Raw genomic sequence first — 16,063 nt, 5'->3', positions numbered from 1 at the left:
CAAATAGCATGTCCATTTTTGCTATTAAGTTAGCTGTTGGAGTAGCGTCACTCGGCATGTCTGAAATGTCTGTCTGAAAATTCACATATCCAAATTTAGAATAAAATAGAAGTATGTAGATAACTATAGTTGAGCCAATTTAATAGGCAACATTTGACGTCTATCAATTTTATCTTCATAGGGTGGTAACCTGCTTAAAAACATCGATTAAAGCGAATTAATCGATACGGACTTGAAACATTTGTCAATCGAACTTGAAACACAATGTCAATAATTTATGATGATTTTTATTCCCAAGTAATCAATGCATTCGATTCTAGATGTCAGATTTCGATTTTTAGAGTAACGTCTCTGGTATTTAAAAAGAAAAAAGGTTTATTGACACAAAATTGTAGCGACGTCAGTTCTTTAAATAAGAAAATGTTTATTATGTTTAGAATGGTTTATCAGTAAAATCAAATCCTAAAATTAGTTGCATCGGTCATTATTATTATAAATATGTAATCATAATTGAAAAAAGTTAAGCAAATGTGCAATTGAGTATTTGAATTAAAAAAAAATATTGATTTTTTTTATGTATTTTGAAACTTTATTATTAATAATATTGATATTTAATACAAATAACTTCAAAAAAATTTTTTTCCGTTAATTATAAGCAATTAAAAATTGATGAAATTTGAATTAGAATCACGTGACTACAAACGCGCCATGACTGGTCACCACAGTTGTGACGTCATAATGTTATAGCTATGTATTAACTGCAGTACATAGCGTTTACGGCTATTACACGTGACTAGACAATAATATTGAAAGTTTATTGCTAAAATACGATTTGTTAGTTGGTTCCGAATTAGTTAGTTAGTTACGAAAAAAATAAGAATCATCAAGAATAGATGTTGATATATTTATGATCACCGATTTTTGTCAGGAGTTGCCTTTGTAGTATTCGTACATAATGGTACAAAACGATAACTTTTGAGGTTCGCCATTTTTAATATAAATTTAAGTAATATAATTAACAATTAATATATTTAATATGTAATTTAATAATGACAACAAAATTAAATAGATCAAAACACTGTATTAACACGCTTTTATTAGCTTCACCTGTATGTTTGTATGTAACAGAATCCTTTCGAAGTTTCGACTCGATTTTGACCCACTTAAAACCGACGGATTTTGTTCAAATTTTGAACACTTGTCAAGGTCCGATGACAATACAATAATATCATAAATTTATCCTGATAAGGATCGCCAGGATCAGCTTAAAACATATGTTTGTATGTAACCAATTCTCCTTTCGATTCGATTTAGACCCACTATAAACCGACGGATTTAATTTAAAATTTTGTATACTTATAAAAACCCGGTAACAATACAATAATTTCATAAATTTATTATTATCCTGTTAAGTATTTCAAACTATATTTATTGTTCTATCAACTGCAATGAGTGAAAATTAACATTATGACGTCACACGCGCTTGGGTGACGCTTCGGGAGTTGCCGGCGTGTCTTCGGTACTGGATTCAAAGACTAATTTTTATTTTGAAATAACTTTTGAATTATTGCAAAAAAATAAAAATAAAAACAGTTTTGCTATAAAACTAATATATAATCTTTCCATTTATCACAAAAAAATTTTTAATTCAAATACTCAATTACAACAAAACGAAATATCTATGTCGTCGTTACTAGGTTACGTTGTTGAATTTTGTTGAACTGTCAAATGTTGCCTATTAAAATGGCTCTACTATAACACAATAATATGTCATATTTTCCATTATGTTCCTTTTTAAAACAATTCCTACTCCAAACACGTATTCATTCCAATTATGTTGTCATCATTCAATATGAAACTATAACTATTGGTATGTTAGTAAAGGCTTGTACAGTTAAGAGTAACTGGTCATAGCTATTCTATACAAATAGAAGTAACAAGTAATTATGCGTCATCAGGCATGATCTCCAAGCTGTGTGTGAGTATAATGCCTTTGTGTCAGAGAAACATATCATTTCATATAATAACATTCATCATGTGAATAAGCCAAATAGTATGTACAAACTAAGCAAAAAATTTAATGTATTTTCTTACCCGTGGCTATTTTTGAATACATTCCAGCTGCTACAGAGTGGCTTAAAACTTGTGCAGCAAGTTTCACCTTCATTTTTTGTTTTGTTGTCCAATTGATATTCTTTTTCAAAATTTTTATGATTTTGCTTATAATGCCGTTCTGCATTATATTTTTTTTTGCAACAGCTACTGTAGTGAATAAAGTAAACATATGGGTTTATGCGCCTTGCTTTCAATAAAGCAAAATTTATTTTCCCAGTCATCATGAAAACCACGGTAGGACTCTGTCGACTTTGACGAACTTGGTTTGCTGTGAGCCATACTAAAGCTTTTCATTTCCTATGTAGCTACTTCAAAACTATGTTTATTATTTTGTCCAGCATATAAATACTATTACTTATGATCAAATCTTCGTTATCAAAAAACTTTTCAACTTTGTATGATAAATATTATATTTGTACACTTAACCTATCCTTAAACTAATTTATCCTATATACATATTCTACCGCTTTCAATAATTCCTCAAAGGGGTCTCTATGATTAATTCTAATTTTTCTTCGCCATGAATATTCGATTAACCAATCTGTAAAATCTCCCTTATTATGTTCTTGGCGAAATGCTCTTTTGAGACCCCGCCACTGGCTCTCTATTCTTTGGGTGTGTGTCCCGTCTGGTGCCACAAATTTATTCGTGGGATCACTATGATTTACTCTTTTATGAATGTATCCATGTTCAGGAAGACTCAGGCCCAGATTCACAGTCGCGACTTTACTTTACCGCAAAAGAGTCTTCACAAAGTAAACTTTGTATGACCGAAGTTTACTTTCAACATATTTAATTTCAGAGACAATTGCTTGACTTTCCTTAGAAAAGTACGGCCCCAAAGTAAAGTACAGGGTAAAGACGTGTAACTGTTACGTTATACGCATAATTTATGTTTTTGAGAACATATTATTAAAAAAAGTTATATTTAAATAAAAAACATATATAATAATAACATTATTATTTTATATCAAAAATTAAATGTTTAGAAAAAAAAACATTATGTAGGTGGAATGAAACGAAACATCGTTGACGACTGACGTAATGACGTTCTTGTTTTTTCTCGACTTTGACGTTCTGTTTGCTGCTTGCACAATTAAGTTTATATTAATACTTACCTACATCTTTATTTTACTTTCGACCTACGCATTACTTTTGGACTCGATACCTGCTCACCTCTTGTTTACTTTCGACCTACGCATTAATTTTGGACTCCCGATATCGGCTCAACTTGTTGCTTTCTTGCTGCTCGATATGCATCACGTTGAAAGGATTGACCAACTTTTCGATCGAATTGAAAATATTGGAGCTGCGGTAGACGCTGCTGATAATCGTGCACGAAGACTCGCCAAACCCCGAGTGTATTTTAGAAATATGTACAATCAAGATCCCTTTGATTACTATGGAGCTGATGAGTTCAAGGGCAGATATAGGTTCACCAAGCACACCGTGGAAAATGTTATCTTACCTCAAATTGAAAGAGACATCCACACGTCTGTTGGCAACAGAGGACTTCCACTAACAGCTAGAATAAAATTATTGATAGCTTTACGATTTTATGCTACTGGGAGCTTCCAGGTACCTAATTGTTTTATTTTTTATAAAATCTTTTTTATCTATCTTTCATGAAATCCTCTATGATCTTTCCTATTTTACTTGTACCTACTTAGTTCACTGAAAGGATTATCTATTATGTAGGCAATACAAGTTCTTTTCTACCTGGCTTTTTGTCTAACATACCAAGAGATTTCTGTATAAACATTATATTACTGTAAAAATATAAATGTCTCTCTTTTTCTTGTTTTCAGACTGTGTGTGGAGATATTATAAGCATAAGCCAGCCTACGGTTTGTAGGGTTATAGCCCAAGTATCTTTGGCATTAGCTAAACAGTTACCAAGATACATACACTTCCCAAATAGAGAACAACAACAAATTATAAAAAATCAATTCGAACAACTAGGCAGAAGTCCTACCCGTCGTGGATTGAATAATATTATCGCGGCAATTGACTGCACCCATATTAAAATTAATAGACCTAGAAATGTCAATCACTCGGAGGCCTATAGAAACAGGAAAGGTATATTTTCTATTAACACTCAAGTGATAACAGGCCCAAATATGGAGATTTTTGATATTGTAGTACGATGGCCAGGGAGCTCCCATGACAGTAGAATTTTTAGAAATTCCCGTGCCTTCAGACAATTTTCCAGAGGTGAGATTAATGGCATTATTGTTGGTGATAGTGGATACCCTTCCTTGACATTTATGCTAACACCACTTCTGCAAGCAACTACTAGAGCAGAAATTAATTACAATTATGCTCAAGTAAGGACCAGAAACATAATTGAAAGGTTTTTTGGTGTATGGAAAAGGAAGTTTCCATGTCTACAACTGGGGCTCCGCACCAAGCTGAGGACTACAACAAATATAATAATAGCCTGCGCTGTTCTTCATAACATTGGTATTGCCTATGGGGACAATTATGAGGAAAATGAAAATCTGATTCCACCACAGCAAATGGAAATAAGACCAGTGATCCCTTCTTCTGCTCAAGGTCTCGCCATGAGACAAGCTGTTATAGCTCAATTTAATTAGTTTAAAAAACAAAGAGATTGTGTATTGATTGATAGTTTAAAAAACTAAAAGAGATTGTCTAGAATTGTAATTTTATATATATATAATTATAAAATATATTTTCTTGAACAATGTGATGTGTTTTGATTATTCTGTGCAGAATTTCATCTACTTTTTCTTTAAAATTTATGAATACTTTTGTTATATTATTATTTCATATTTTATTGTATTTCATGGGTTTGTAGAATTTTATAACAAAAAAAAAAAGAATTCATGTATGTACATGTAAAGTTTACTTGAATGATAGTATCAGAATTTATAAGGTTTAGGTGGTCTATATAAAAAAAACCAAAATAACCATAATTATGAAGAAATAATAATTATTTATTTAATAAATTTAATTCCTTAAGTGCTATAAGCTTTTTTATTTCTAGGATTTCCATTTCCTTTTCATGTTTTTCTAGTAATAATTTTTTCTCCAACTCGAATCTTTCTTCCATATGCTGGAGTTCTCTCTTGTAAATTTTTTTTCTTACTCCATCGAGCGTTTCCACTTCCTCATTATGCTCTTTTCTTTTGCTTGACCCTCTTGTTGTAATAGTTGAAGAAGCAGGCTCTTGACTTGAGGCTGATGGCTGTTCTCCGTTGTCTTGGGACTGTGCTGGGATAACTTCCAGCTCTGTCACCCTGTTTTTAATGGGAAGCCAAGCAGAACTGTCATCATCTGCTTCGGTTTCGTGGTCTTCCACATCTATTAAGCAGAAGATTTGAAATGATTAGGTATTTTACTTTAAATAATAAATAAAGTGTTTCTTCAACCAAGTATGTGTCGAAATGGATTCAATAACTATGTAATTAGGTAGGTAATTGGGTATTAATGAAAAAAGTTTCTTTTAATATTATGTACAGCAAATATTTAATATGATCTGATTGAATGATATTGCTGTAGACTGATGCATTAGTAAGCCACAAACAGTGTGTATGACTGCTGTTCATGAGGTGTTGGGTTCAATTAGGTATTAGGTTTTCTCCAAAGAAATTATTTATCAATAACTCATTCTCTTCTTACAATAACTGTGAATCAATGCTATGAATTTCTAAATTTTTAACAATAACTAAATTTACTTACACATCATGTCGCTATCAATATCCACAGCGATTGTTGGCATCACATTTGGCATAACGGCCAAAACTTGACTTTCTAGTGCCCCTATTTGAGGTGGTTGTGGGCCTCCTCCAGTCTTTTTTGACTGGTTGGCAATTGTTTTTGCATCTCTGGCTTTTGATTTCAGATTTTGCCACATCTTCTTCATTTGTTTTGAAGTAACCTAAAATAATGCAATTAAACATTTCAGTCATTTAAGTTCTTAGACAGTTTTATGTACAATATTCGAGAAAAATATTTATATATTTATTTATGAATTCCTTACAAAGCATATAGATATTATTTTACATGGCTTATTATTAAATACATGGTCTAATGTACCTTTAATAATAGGAATGTACAGTAGTACATTTAAATTACCTACATACAATATGTCAATTTGCTAAAATTTAAAAAACATACAATACGATAAATCTACATAAATATATTAAACTACTTACCGGATGGTTTATATTTCGAGAGCTATTGAATTCCACTGTTAGTTTCTCCCAAGCCTCATGCTTCTTCTTCACAGTAACGCCGTCAGTCTTTCTACAGTCAAGTGTTGTTACAAGTGGTTGCACCAACTCTATTAAGAGTTGCTTTTCGTATTCGGTGTGCGGAGGCTTTTTTTTTTCCATTCTAGCGTAGTCGGGGTCCATAAACAGGCAAGGGTCGAAAACAAAGGCAGGATCGGTAAACAGGTAGAATTTGCAAAAGGTAATTGTCAGTCAGGTAGCAGTATCAAGTCCGTTATAACAAGCCAGGGTCGGGAAGATTATTGTAGAAATATCAAAAACCGGTAGACACAGCAAATTTCGTCAGAAAAATATAATAATGATAAAAGCCAAACGAAACGATGCAACGATCAACACATCAACAAAAAAATGTCACTCAAATCGACATGACGTTTCAATCTATAACCCAACCATATTAAAATGTGTTTCTGTTCTAGGAAATTGGTTTAAAATGAAGGCCTACATGATTTATACGCATAGTCATGTAAAGTTTACTTTGAGACCAAAGTCATGATTATCGGCTCCTTAGCCTTTACTAAGTAAAGTATAGTTTTTGGAAAGTAAAGATGAGCTTGACACGACTAAGAAATATATTTTTGGGGGAAAGTAGATCTTTCCATCAAAGTAAAGATAAAGTGCGATCTATGAATCTCGGCCTCAAACTAATGTCCAGTAATCAGTGTGGATGATAGAGCCTTCCTGAACATGTTTCTTAATCAGTGGCACCAATATCTCCGCTGATCTGTCATTATCGGGACACACTTCAATCATCCCAATAACCCAGTGGCCTTCAATATGTCTCCCTCTATTATATTTCCTTCTACCAAACTTTGATTCATCAATTTTAACTATTTTATTTATCCCCCAATCTTCCCAGTACTCTCTAAATGTTCTAATTCATAAATGACTATTACTGTTTCTCTGCAGTAACTGTACCAGTCAGCAACTGTTTTTGCAGAGAGTACTGGTTCATTTTCAGAAGCTAATTTCCTTCTGTGCCAAATGATATGTTAGGCCCTCACTGCACGCGTACATCATTTGGAATACTAATGTCCAAACCATGTGCCCAAGGCACGGCTGATAGATTTGTTTCGACAGTTGCTTTTTCTGCACCGAAATCTCCCTAACTGACCTGACTGCGTCGACTCAGATGACAGTGTCATTGGTCGTCTGTGATAGCTGCATTGCTTTTCTGCAGGTATCAGATTTCTTTCTACTGAAAACTGAAAACACTGCTCCTCAGTTCCCAGTCGATTGAATACTTTTTTCCAATTCCACATGGCACTACAACAAATACAAAATAAATTAAGATACAATATAAAATTACAAAATTTAACCCTTAAATGCATAATTTTTTGTAAAAAAAATATTATATTATGAAACGAGGGGTCTAAAATACGGGAAAAATATTTAAAAAATCATTGGAATATTTAAACTTTATTTATTATTGAAAATAGGTTGTTATCATTTTTGATAAATAATGCAGTAAGCACATAAAAAAGATTTAATTAAATTGTATGGAAAACCCTGAAATAGTTATTATTGAGGTTATCACTGAGTGATATATTGCATTTCTCACACATGACTGACGTGAGTTTTTTTGCAATGAGCATATTTACACCTGTTCCTTTTGGAACCATAAGATTTTTCATGCCTAACACAGTCAAAACGTACGTCGTCAGGCGGTAACGTTTGGGCAGCCAGCTTTGGTCTCAGCAAAGTTTTTTGTACAAAATCCAGCTGTTGATGACTGCCATGATATCCAACATGTGATAAAAGAGACTATGAATCCATTTTTTGGATTTCATTCTAATTCTATATCTACCCAAATAACTATCCATTGTGTCAACGCTACCCATATTCGCGTATAGCTTTTGGGCAAGTTATGACAATGCTCTTCTTTAGCTTTTTGTCGTATCTTTTTATTGTATCTATAGGTTCTGAGCCAGCATACGTGGAGAGCAATAGCACCTGTTTATCATCCTTCCAACTGGTGGCAGAAAATTCAACCCCATCAAATGTAGTAACATTTTCATCGTATGACCCTCTCGGTACTGATGGTTTGAGAATGTCTTTCTTCTCAGGTAATTTGCATGTTTTTCCCAGTCTATTTTTCTGTACTGTGCCCAAGCAAATTCCTTCATTGAATAAGTAATGGAATAGTGACAAATTCGTATAGAAGTTATCGAAAAATATAATATGATTTATATTCCTCGGTCGAAGCAAACGTATGACTGTGTTTGAAACTACTCCTAAGTCGGGCTCTTTAGGTAGCCTTTGGAGATTATGAGTCCCTGAATAAATTTTAAAAGTATAGGCGTAGCCCATGGGGCAACAAAGCACGTGTAATTTGAATCCCCATTTGTGAGGCTTTTTTGGCAAATATTGCTTCATAAAATGACCTATCTTTGTTGAGCACATCTGTTCATCCAGTGATAGGCGATGGTCAAACGGAACTGACATGAATCAATCAATCAAAAACAAAGCAAATCATGCAATCACACTTAAGTAAAAACAATTGAAATAAAGAAACTTAAACTGAAACATCACCTTTTTTAATCTTGAACACAATACAAAAAAATAAATGACATATTTACAAAGGAAGTTACACTCAGCGCCACCAAGTCCTTATGGAGGGTTGAAAAGTAAATAATTTCGATATTTGCGTCGAAAATTTTCCTTATTGCGCAGATTTGGTGGTGGTGGAAGGTTATTCCAACACTTGGTGGCACTGTATCGGAAACTTCCCTTGAACCCTGCGGAGTGGTGTCTAGGTATGGCCAGCTTTTGAAATGCTGATCTTGTTTGATAGCATAGGGCACTGCGCTCAACCATCTAGGCAAGTTTTTGTTATAGGTATGATGGGACTTTGGTTTGCATTACACCGAAAAGAAGAGTGGCAAAATGTAAGCGCCTTCGGGCTTCCATATTTAATATTTTAGCACTTTTTAAGTATGGACTAACATGAGTTCGAGGCGGTATATTCCAGCAATAACGTGCACAAGCATTTTGTACACGTTGAATTGCTGCTTTTGTCCGTGAGAGCAATCTAGATCCATACATTGTGTCAGTATAATTAAACTTGGATAGTACAAGCGCGTCACAAAGTCGAATACGGAGAGAAGTGTCAATATATTTTCGTATTCTATACAGTGTCTTAAGTCGATAAAAGCAGTTGGAAATAATGGTATTTATGTTTCTCGAATCTTAAGTTCTCGTCAAGTTTTCTATTATTAATGAATACATTTATATCAAATTGATTAATTTTATTGATTATTTTTGGATTACCTAATATCATAAACTTTGTCTTGGATGGGTTAAAAATTAATGAATTGCGTTCAGACCATAATAAATGTCATTCAAATCGGTATTGACTTTATATCAAGATGCCAAGGCAAAATTAGTACCATGCCTTGAATATTTTTTTAAAATAAAAAAGCCATAAGAAAATATCTACCTTACCTTTCAGAAAGTATTTTTTTTTAGAAAAATACACTTGTTTTTTATTGGATATAAACCGATATAAATATTCAAATTCGTACTTAGGCAAGTATTACGACCTTGCAGTTTGTAATGTCAAATTCAACCAATCACAGCCCAGCTAGCGTTTTGTCATGTTCACAGAATATAAGAATGACGCATAAATAAACGTTCAGAAACGTTATGTTACTTAAATATAATTTGTTCGGAAGTTATACTCATAAAAAAGTCTGTTATCATTTTTGATAAACTATGCAATTAAGGGTTAACAGATTTATGTTTCGTTGCCCTATCCTAAACTAATTCTAGCCCATTAAGGGTCCATATCCAGCCTTCTTTAGAAGGTGGTTGACTTCTACATTCAAGGAAAACTAAATTTTTAAAAATAACTTTCATCTCTCGGAATAACGCTATGTGTTCTGTCCTTTCTTTTATGTTCGTTGAAAACTTTTTGCCTCTTAGATCTGGGGTATATGCGTTTACACTATCAAATAGCATGTCCATTTTTGCTATTAAGTTAGCTGTTGGAGTAGCGTCACTCGGCATGTCCCCTGAAAATTCACATATCCAAATTTAGAATAAAATAGAAGTATGTAGATAACTAACACAATAATATGTCATATTTTCCATTATGTTCCTTTTTAAAACAATTCCTACTCCAAACACGTATTCATTCCAATTATGTTGTCATCATTCAATATGAAACTATAACTATTGGTATGTTAGTAAAGGCTTGTACAGTTAAGAGTAACTGGTTAATGGTCATAGCTATTCTATACAAATAGAAGTAACAAGTAATTATGCGTCATCAGGCATGATCTCCAAGCTGTGTGTGAGTATAATGCCTTTGTGTCAGAGAAACATAATATCATTTCATATAATAACATTCATCATGTGAATAAGCCAAATAGTATGTACAAACTAAGCAAAAAATTTAATGTATTTTCTTACCCGTGGCTATTTTTGAATACATTCCAGCTGCTACAGAGTGGCTTAAAACTTGTGCAGCAAGTTTCACCTTCATTTTTTGTTTTGTTGTCCAATTGATATTCTTTTTCAAAATTTTTATGATTTTGCTTATAATGCCGTTCTGCATTATATTTTTTTTTTGCAACAGCTACTGTAGTGAATAAAGTAAACATATGGGTTTATGCGCCTTGCTTTCAATAAAGCAAAATTTATTTTCCCAGTCATCATGAAAACCACGGTAGGACTCTGTCGACTTTGACGAACTTGGTTTGCTGTGAGCCATACTAAAGCTTTTCATTTCCTGTGTAGCTACTTCAAAACTATGTTTATTATTTTGTCCAGCATATAAATACTATTACTTATGATCAAATCTTCGTTATCAAAAAACTTTTCAACTTTGTATGATAAATATTATATTTGTACACTTAACCTATCCTTAAACTAATTTATCCTATATACATATTCTACCGCTTTCGCGTATTTCCAAACTATACATAGCCAGAACGCAACCATAGGAAACTGCTCGTGTATACTTTGTAATGCTGTTTTTAAGTTTGTTATTACAATATATACACGAATTTTGCGTACTGATCGTGTATACTTTGTAACGCGGTTGCTTGCTTCTTCGTTCCAAACTATACACGATCAGTACGCAAAATATGTACTATAACTAAATATAGCTAAAACCACTTACGCTTGAGCGAAATAATAAATATATAGGCAATCAAAGACTTGTACAGCTATATCTATCTACTTTTATTCTTCTTGATTGATTCAGTAAAATATGGAATAAAAATATTATTAGGTAAGCTTAGAAAAATAAATAGGTAACAGATATAAGGGTTACCTATGGGTTAGGTTAGGTTCGTGTTTTTTTTAACTACACAAAAATAGGAGCCCCGCGAAGAGGGGCTCCGTCGCCTCGCAACCGTCTTCTTCTGGACTTATTAGATTCTTACATTTTAGCACTATTGTCAATTATAAGTCGTGCAGTATAGTCGGGAACGAAGACACAAGCATCCTCGATACAAAAAATATACGATCAGTACGCAACATTATATACACAATACACATGCATTTTAATAATAGATTTCAAAACAGCAATACAATAATATAAACGCGAGCAATGGAGAGACGCCGCGCTTACTCCGAAACATACACGATTAGTCCGCATGCGTACTGGCGCTGTATGTTTTGGAGCGCTATTCTTACTTACTTCACTACAAAGTATACGCGAGTATTTGCAAGTATTTGCGTACTGCTGTTGTATAGATTGGAAGAACTTTGTAAAAAAGTTATTTCCAAACTATACGTGATTAGTTTCACACCGTTGCGTACTGGCCTTGTATAGTTTGGAAAGACGCACCGCTTTCAATAATTCCTCAAAGGGGTCTCTATGATTAATTCTAATTTTTCTTCGCCATGAATATTCGATTAACCAATCTGTAAAATCTCCCTTATTATGTTCTTGGCGAAATGCTCTTTTGAGACCCCGCCACTGGCTCTCTATTCTTTGGGTGTGTGTCCCGTCTGGTGCCACAAATTTATTCGTGGGATCACTATGATTTACTCTTTTATGAATGTATCCATGTTCAGGAAGACTCAAACTCATGGCCAGTAATCAGTGTGGATGATAGAGCCACTGATTAAAAAACATGTGCAGGACGCACATGTTTTTTAATCAGTGGCACCAATATCTCCGCTGATCTGTCATTATCGGGACACACTTCAATCATCCCAATAACCCAGTAGCCTTCAATATGTCTCCCTCTATTATATTTCCGTCTACCAAACTTTGATTCATCAATTTGAACTATTTTATTTATCCCACCAATCTTCCCAGTACTCTCTAAATGTTCTAATTCATAAATGACTATTACTGTTTCTCTGCAGTAACTGTACCAGTCAGCAACTGTTTTTGCAGAGAGTACTGGTTCATTTTCAGAAGCTAATTCCTTCTGTGCCAAATGATATGTTAGGCCCTCACTGCACGCGTACTGTTAGTTTATGGTGTATTTGTGTTTAAAAAAAAACACAAATATAGTAAAAAAAATATTTATTTTTCACAACACAACACAACTTTTATTCGCAATTATTATACACAATAATTTACTATTTAATTCACACAGTATAGAATTTAATGTATTCTATAGGATAGGGATTCGTCCCCTGCACCCCGCGCGGTTACTGGTACTGGTGCTCCTCTCAGGCTAAGCCGGTGAAACCGTAGCTTAGGTGGTTATGCGACCATTAAGAGAGAAGCCCCTAAACTAAGAAATCAACGTGTTATATACGTACAATATTGCTGATACCGCGATAGAGGCCGGTGGGGTTTATAGCCCAAGTCAGCAATATTGGACAATGTAACACAATGTAATAACAATGTAACACCTCCCTCCTTTAAAACGGAACATCCTACAATAAAAGGATGTGAGTAGAAATAGTAAACAAGAAATAGTAAATAAGAGGAGGTAGGGTATTGAAATTGAAACAAAATAATCTCGAAAGATCTATAGTACTGAAATTGAAATTAAAGTAAAATTGAAATAGTAAATATAAAAGAAAAATAAAATTTGAATAATGATGTGGGGATGCAGAGAAGAATACGTGACACAAAAAAAATAATCAAAATTTAATAAAAATAATACAGAACAATAGTAATTTTATGATGTAGGAACTAGCATAATAATAAAAATAAAAACAACAATGTAGAATTGAAATAGCACAACATTTATATAATATAAGAATTGAAATGGCATAACGTTAATTTACGATGTACAAATTAAATCATTAATGTAAGATTTAGTAATAAAATTAAACAATTGAAATAAAACATTTTACAATTAAAACAATTTATGATTTAGAAATTAAAATAAGAATAACATCATTCTAGGATTTAGTAGTAAAAAATTGAAATAGTATAACATAAATTTACGATATAGAAATTTAATTAAGATAACATTAATCTAGGATTTAGTAGTAAAATAAAAATACATTGAAATAGTACAACATCGATTTACGATTTAGAAATTGACAACACATCGATATTGGGTCTAGAAATAAGATTTAGAAATTAATATAAGCTAACATTTATATAAGAAATAGGAATAAAAATTAAGGCACATAAAAATAATATGAAACTGGATGTAACAAGATTTAGAATGGCAATACAATGATATTTAATTAAATTCTAAATTTCTCCTTATAGATCTAGGAGAAGAAGAGTCATCAGATACTTCATTCATTTCAAAATGTGTTGTTCTTGATCTGTGCTCTATGGCTGTTGTCGATCTTGTATGAACACGATTGAAGATTTGTACACAACAATTAGAATTTTGTCGACTTCGAGAATTACAGAAACAGCGATAAAGTTTATATGAAATGAATGAAAATACTGTTATTGATAATAAGGTAGTTATAATGCTAAAGTAATAGCCGTAACGAATGTGATACGGTTGGTTTTCTATCTTTGTTAATTCGTCGCTATTCTGATCTAATCTATGAGAAACATATTGTAAAGAATCGAGATTGATGCGAGATAACTTTATATGAGTAAGATGAGGGATGCTGTTATTGATTCTAGTTTTGGAACAGCAATCATCTTCTATAATATTAAAAGTAGGAGTTTGTATATGAATTTTAAGTTCAAATTCACTAGAAAGCGTGAATTGTAATAATTTATGAAATGCTTTACAATTTTTAGGCACTTTAAGAATACCGGATCCAACTATATCATAATCGTTAATAATATCATCACAATTCATTGTTAACTTAGAAATATTTGATTGTACATATACCCATCTATTATTACTAATTTTCTGCCATATATCTATATTACCAAGAATTAACTTATAGTCACAATTAGTGGGGAGTTCATGAATGTATTCCGTAAGGATAGACACTTCACACGTGGGGTTAGAAACACTGGACTCAATATTACTGAGTTTACACACATAAGATTTGCTCGTTATCACTTTACACTCATTTAGATTGTCAAACGCAAAGTAAGTTAACTTGTCCGTGGTTATTGCCAAGTATTTAGCGTTAGGTTTTATCATTGCAAAAGAGTGCGGGTTATTGATGTCATGAGGAGTTGGTAGATTGCTCTGAGAAGTTTGAGTTTCAGTTATTGTCTTAATAATGGAGGCCTTGAGGTCGTGGTAACTCATAGCATCTACCGGTGTCTCGTCTGTTCCCAATCTGACTCCCTGCTTTTCCCACCTTGAGTTAAGGAATACAATCATTGTTTGGTTGAGGGAGTGCCAGGCTTGGTCGGGGTCTGTATTTTTAAGATGGTTCCATTTCCTGGGATATGAGTTTCTGTCGGTCGTATACAGGCTGTTGAGGTAGGAGTATTGGAGATTCCCAATGAAGAGGGTTTTCGGACAGTGCGTCCGAGGCAGTGCAGGAAACTTCTTTGAAAGTTCGGTCTGCTGAGGATCCTCTTCGAGCTCGTCCTCGAAGGTGTCGTCGCTACACGCGGTTTCTGGAGTTGACCTTTGAACTGGATGGGGTGCAATGTTTCCTCTTCGGGATGATTCGAAGGTCTCCCGGGGCAGGCTGGTCTGGCTCTCCTCTTCGAGTGGTTTAGAGGCAATTCCTGCATCCTTCCTAAGAGCGTCTGTAAAAGCCGTGTTTGGATTATTTCGGGTTTTCCGTTTTACCTGCAAGTAATTAGATATGTACTCACCTATCAACGTCTTGATTTTCGATTTGGAATTTGACTTGATGTATATGCATAAAGTTGTTCGGGAGTTATTGTATTAATTATAGTCAACTTAGGGTCTTCAGGATCTAGTTCCTCCTCAAACTGGGATTTGATCTCGTTTAGAATGGGAGTGATCAGCGAGAGAGGGGTTTTGTTGGACATTCTGAGTGAAGGGGGTTGGGGGTTTTTTATCGATGTGAATGTCATTTGTCGCTGCGTGTCGTCATCGCCGCATTCCTGTGAGTGTTTCGTTACTTTTTATTGCCATTTATTTTATTACGTTATAATATATTTTATCATTGTAAAAGATGTCCAAAAACGAGACTAAGTCTGAGTGTTCCGTTATGTCTGAAACCGAAAATATTCCTCTTAATGTCTTACTTAATTTTATAAAACCTTTCGACGGCGATAGACAAAAATTATCGTCGTTTATTAAGAATTGCGAGAGCGCAATATACCTTGCATCCAGTAGGCAGAAAGACATACTATATCGTTTTATTATATCACAGTTAGAGGGAAAAGCTGAATTAGCGTGTTCACTGAAAATTTTTGA

The 16,063-nt window shown here is 33.5% G+C and overlaps 3 protein-coding genes and 2 pseudogenes across 3 annotated transcripts in view; 1 reads left to right on the top strand and 4 right to left on the bottom strand.

The window, feature by feature from the left end:
* LOC149899987 (uncharacterized) overlaps positions 1–16,063 on the top strand; it is a 45,071-nt gene that overhangs the window by 15,570 nt on the left and 13,438 nt on the right. The gene's annotated exons all lie outside the window — the stretch shown is intronic.
* On the bottom strand, positions 5,054–7,011 carry LOC149899992 (uncharacterized). The gene is made up of 3 exons (XM_090113124.1): positions 6,297–7,011; positions 5,821–6,019; positions 5,054–5,442 (listed from the first exon to the last, which is right to left on the bottom strand). The coding sequence occupies exons 1-3, from the start codon at positions 6,495–6,497 to the stop codon at positions 5,072–5,074; spliced, it is 771 nt and encodes a 256-aa protein (XP_089969250.1). The 5' UTR covers positions 6,498–7,011; the 3' UTR covers positions 5,054–5,071.
* On the bottom strand, positions 7,011–10,857 carry LOC149899991 (uncharacterized; annotated as a pseudogene).
* Positions 11,849–13,814, bottom strand: LOC149899990 (uncharacterized; annotated as a pseudogene).
* On the bottom strand, positions 13,848–15,799 carry LOC149899989 (uncharacterized). The gene has a single exon (XM_090113061.1). The coding sequence runs from the start codon at positions 15,044–15,046 to the stop codon at positions 13,982–13,984; it is 1,065 nt and encodes a 354-aa protein (XP_089969187.1). The 5' UTR covers positions 15,047–15,799; the 3' UTR covers positions 13,848–13,981.

Source organism: Colias eurytheme, chromosome 19 (assembly GCF_061535395.1).
Source record: "Colias eurytheme isolate Ceu_HAF_F1 chromosome 19, ilColEury1 Martin Lab GWU primary, whole genome shotgun sequence".
Lineage (NCBI taxonomy): Eukaryota > Metazoa > Arthropoda > Insecta > Lepidoptera > Pieridae > Colias > Colias eurytheme.
Note: the sequence above shows the minus strand (reverse complement) of the source record. Positions and strands in the feature narration are given on the sequence as shown.